Source organism: Ipomoea nil, unplaced genomic scaffold, assembly GCF_001879475.1.
Source record: "Ipomoea nil cultivar Tokyo-kokei standard unplaced genomic scaffold, Asagao_1.1 scaffold3413, whole genome shotgun sequence".
Taxonomy (NCBI): Eukaryota; Viridiplantae; Streptophyta; class Magnoliopsida; order Solanales; family Convolvulaceae; genus Ipomoea; species Ipomoea nil.
The window spans coordinates 1-3,977 of record NW_017619841.1 but is presented as its reverse complement, the minus strand read 5'-3'; the positions used below and the strand labels follow the sequence as shown (position 1 = coordinate 3,977).

General features: G+C 68.6%; 1 protein-coding gene across 1 annotated transcript; it reads left to right on the top strand.

Moving 5' to 3' along the window:
• Positions 1-612: 612 nt before the first annotated feature.
• Positions 613-3,574, top strand: LOC109171310 (hornerin-like; the record flags this gene model as incomplete). The annotated part of the gene is made up of 1 exon (XM_019320386.1): positions 613-3,574. A coding segment is annotated over one exon (2,962 nt), but the record flags the coding sequence as incomplete, so codon positions are not given.
• Between the last annotated feature and the right edge of the window lie 403 nt (positions 3,575-3,977).

The window sequence follows — 3,977 nt, the reverse complement described above, 5'->3', positions numbered from 1 at the left end:
GGGGGAGGGACAAGGAAGGGGAAAAAGGAGAAGGGGGGAAGGAGGGCGGGAGAGAGGCCGAAGGGGGGGGGGACACGGGAACCCGGGAGAGGCGAGGGGGCGAGCGGGGAGAGGGGCGGGCAGAGCGGGCGGCCAGACGGCGGCGGGGGGGCCGGGGGCGGGCAAAGCGGGCGGAGGGCGGGGCGGGAGGGGCCGGGGGCGGGGCGGCGGGCGCGCAAGGGAGGACCGACCGCGCGAGACACCCGGACGCGCAAAGGCGGGGGAAGGGGCCAAGGGACGGGGGCGGAACGGGGAGGGGGAAGCCAGAGCAACGGGAGGGCCGGACGAGAAGGGGCCGGGGGGGAAAAAGGCGGGGGAGAGGAGCGGCCACCGGGAGCGAGACACGAGGGGAGGGGGGGGGGAAGAGGGGGGAGGGCACCCCCAGAGCCAGAGAAGCCACCGCGGACCGGCGAGCGGAGAAGAGGGAGGGAGCGAGCCAACGGGGGGGGGCACGAACGGGAGACGCACAGAGCGGCGGGGGGGAGAGAGGGGGGCCGAGACAGAGGGCGGAAGCAAGGGCCAAACCGGGCCCAGACAGGAGAACAAAAAGAGAGACAGGGGACGCAAACGAAGGAAGAAGGGGGAGCAACGCGCACAGCAAGGGCAACCACCACACAAGGAGGAGCGACACCGGCCACCAGGCAGGAAGAGGGGAGCCGAGAGGGCAAAGGAGCCAGCAGCGGAAGGCGGAGGGAGGAAACAGGAAACAGGAAAGGCCGAACGGCACCGGGGAGAAAGGACCGACCGAAGACAGAGAAGGGGAGAAGGCGGGGGAAACGCGGGGGAGGGAAAGCAAGAGGCGGAGCGGACAAAAAGGAGGCGAGGGGCGACAGCGGGGAAGGGGGAGGCAGGAGCGGGGGGCGAAAAAGAAAGAGAGAGAGAGGGGCGAAGGGGAGGCCCGAGGAAGCGGGGGGGCAAGGGAGGGAAGAGAGGCGGCCGAACCGGGCGGCCGAAAGCGGGGGCGAGGAGCGGGAAAGAAAAGGGCAGGGAACGGGGCAAGGAAAAAGGCAGGGGAGGAGGACGACCAAACGAGAAAGAGGGGGCGGAAACAGGGAGACAGACAGGAAGAAGAGACAAAAACGGGGGCGCGGGGCGGACAGGGAGGGAACGGAGAAAGGCGAGGGGGAAGGAGGAGGCAGAGAGAGGACACCCGGGAGGAGGCCGGGAGGCGGCACGGGAAGCGGAGGCAAAAAGCAAAGAGAGGAAAAGGGACAAGGCCAACAAGGGGGCAGCAAGAGGGAACAACACGGGGCCACCCCGCAAAGGCGGGAGGAACAGCCGCCGCCAAGAGAGGAGGCACGAGACAAAGGGAAGGAAAAGGGAAGGGAGGCAGGAGGCCGCAACAGGAGAGAGAAGGGAGGGGGAGAGAGGGAAGGGGAGAGGCCACAGAGCGCGGGAGGGCCCGAACAAGAGGGGAGGGAAGAGAACAACACAAGCGGAAAAGGGACGGCGGGGCGGGAAGAGAAAGCGGAGGAGGAGGGGGGGGACCAGGGGGAAACCCCCAAGGAACAGGGGGAGGGGAGAACCAGGCAGACCGGGAGAGGCGGAGGCGAAAGAGGGGGAGAGGGAGGCGAGGCAGACGGGGGGGGGAAGGAGGGGGGAAGGGGCACCCGGGAAAAGAAGAGGAGGCGCAAAGAGAAAAGAGAGGGGGGCGAAAGGGGCAAGGAGAGAGAAGGCGGGGCGAGGGGAAGAGAGGCGAGAAGGGGCACAAAGGGGCGAGGGCAGCGAGGGGGAAAGGGCGGCAGGGACCGGGGCGGAAGCAGCCAAAGCCGGAGGGGGGCAAGGGGGAACGGAGGCAGGAGAAGCGAGAGGAACCAAACAGGCGCGGAGGCCGGGAGCGAGGAACAGGGACGCGGAGGAAAGCGGGGGGAGAAGAGCCCAAGGCAGGCGGCGCAGAGCGGGGGAGGGAGACCAGGGCAAGGGGACAGAAAAAGAAGGGCGGAGGGAAGGAGGAACACGGAGGGGGGCACAGGAAGGGAGGGACAGAGGGCGGGCCGCGGGGGAGCCGAAACAAGGAGAAGAAAGGCAAGGGACAGGGAGGCAAGCGCGCAAACCAGCCGCAAAGAAGGAAGAAAGCAAAGAGAGAAAAGGGGAACCGCCAGGGGGGGAAGGGCAAGCACCACGCCAAGCCGCGAACGCAGGGGGAGCCAAACAAAGGGACCACAAGCAGGGAGACAGGGGAAAGGACCAGCCCAAGGGGGCAAAGGGCAACCGCGCGGGGGAACGAAAAAGGAGAGGAAGCAAGAGAAAAGAAGGGGAGGCACGAGGGACGCACGGGGAGGGCAAAAGCAGGCAGGAAGAGGCGCGAGAGGCGGGGCCAGGGGCGAGGAAGGACCGACGGGCGAGAGGGGGAGAAAGGGGGGGCCGCCAGACAGCCAAGAGGCCGGAAGGGGGAGGGGACGAAAACGGAGGGGAGAGAGAGAAGGAAGCACGGGGAAGGGAGAAGGCACAGGGGAAAACGGCGGAGGGAAAGACGACGGGCGCAAGGGGGGGGGGGCAAAGGCAAGGGGAGGGGCACGGGGGCGGGGGGGGGCAAGGGGGAAGGGGGAGGCACAGAAGGACAGGGGAGGGGCCAAAGAGGGAGGAGGGGGGCAGGGAGAGGGGCAGGGGCCAAAGAAGAAAAAAGAGGGAGAAGCGGAGGGGCAGAAGGGGGCGACGGACCACCACAAGGACAGCGAAAGCAGGACGGGAGAGGGCCAGGGAGGGGGGGGGGGGGAGCCGGAAGCGCGAGGAAGGAAAGAGGGGGGCGGGGGGAAAGGCAAACAAGAGGGCGAAAGGAAGAGGGCGCAGGGGGCGGAGCGAGGACGAGCCAGAAGGGGGAAAGGCCAGGAGGGGGCAGGAGACGGAAGGCCGGACGGGGGAGGGGAGGAGGAGGAGGGGAGCGACGCGGGGCAAGCAGCCCAAGAAAAAGGGCCAGGAGCGGGAGAAAACAGAAAGGGAGCGGGCGACGGGGGCGGGCAGGGAAGAGGGGGAGGCGAGGACGAAGCCGGGCAAGAAGGGGAGAAGAAGAGGAACCAGACACAGGGAAGCCAAGAAGGGGCGAGAGGGGGCGCAGCACAAGGCCCAGAACGACAGCCGGAAAGCAGCAGGGGGGGAAGAAACAAGGAAGGCCAAGAAGAAGGCCAGGCGAGAGAGGAAAGGAGGAGAGGGGCCCAGGGCAAGGGAGGGCACGGAGCGAAGACAAGGGGACAAGAGGCGAGGGCGAAGCAGGGGCAAGAAGGGGAGGAGGAGGCGGCCCAACAGAAGGAAGAGCCAGGAAGAGGACAAAGGGGGCCAAGCACAAGAGCCAAGGCCCAAAGCAAGCGGAGAGGCAAGAGGGGGAGGGCAGCAGGGAGGGAGAAGAGGCAGGGGAGAAGGAAAGGCAGAGAAACACGAGGGGGAGGGAGAAAGGAGGCCGGAAAGCCGGGGCGAAAGAAAACGCGAGGGACGGGGGGCGAGAGGAGGGGGAGGACGCGGGGCCCAGGGGAGGGAGAGGACAAGGCGGCCCGAGACCGAGAAAGAGGGCACAGCCAGAGCAGGGGGAGGAGGCGGGAAGGCAAGAAAAGGCGGAAGGGGGGCGGGACACGGGGGGAAGAAACCGGAGGGCGAAGGGGGGACGCAAGGAGGGGCGAGGCGGGGACGCGACGAGCAAAGGGAGGCGGGGACGCGAAGCAAGCGGACGGGCGGCAACCGGAGAGGGAGGGGCGGGGACGCGGGCGGGAAGCGAAGGAAACGAGAGCCGACGCGAGGGGAGGGAAGAGGGCAGCAGCGAGGGACGGGAAGCGACAAGGGGAGGCGGCCAAGGCGGGAGGAGGCGAGACAAAGGGGGGCGCGGGAGGGGAAGGGAGGGGAGCCAGCGCGAGCGGGACGGGAGAGCAGGCGGGGGACAAGACGCCAGCGGAGGGGAAGCGGGGACGAGGGCAGAGCAAGGGGGGAGGCAGAGCCGAGGGGGAGCGCAG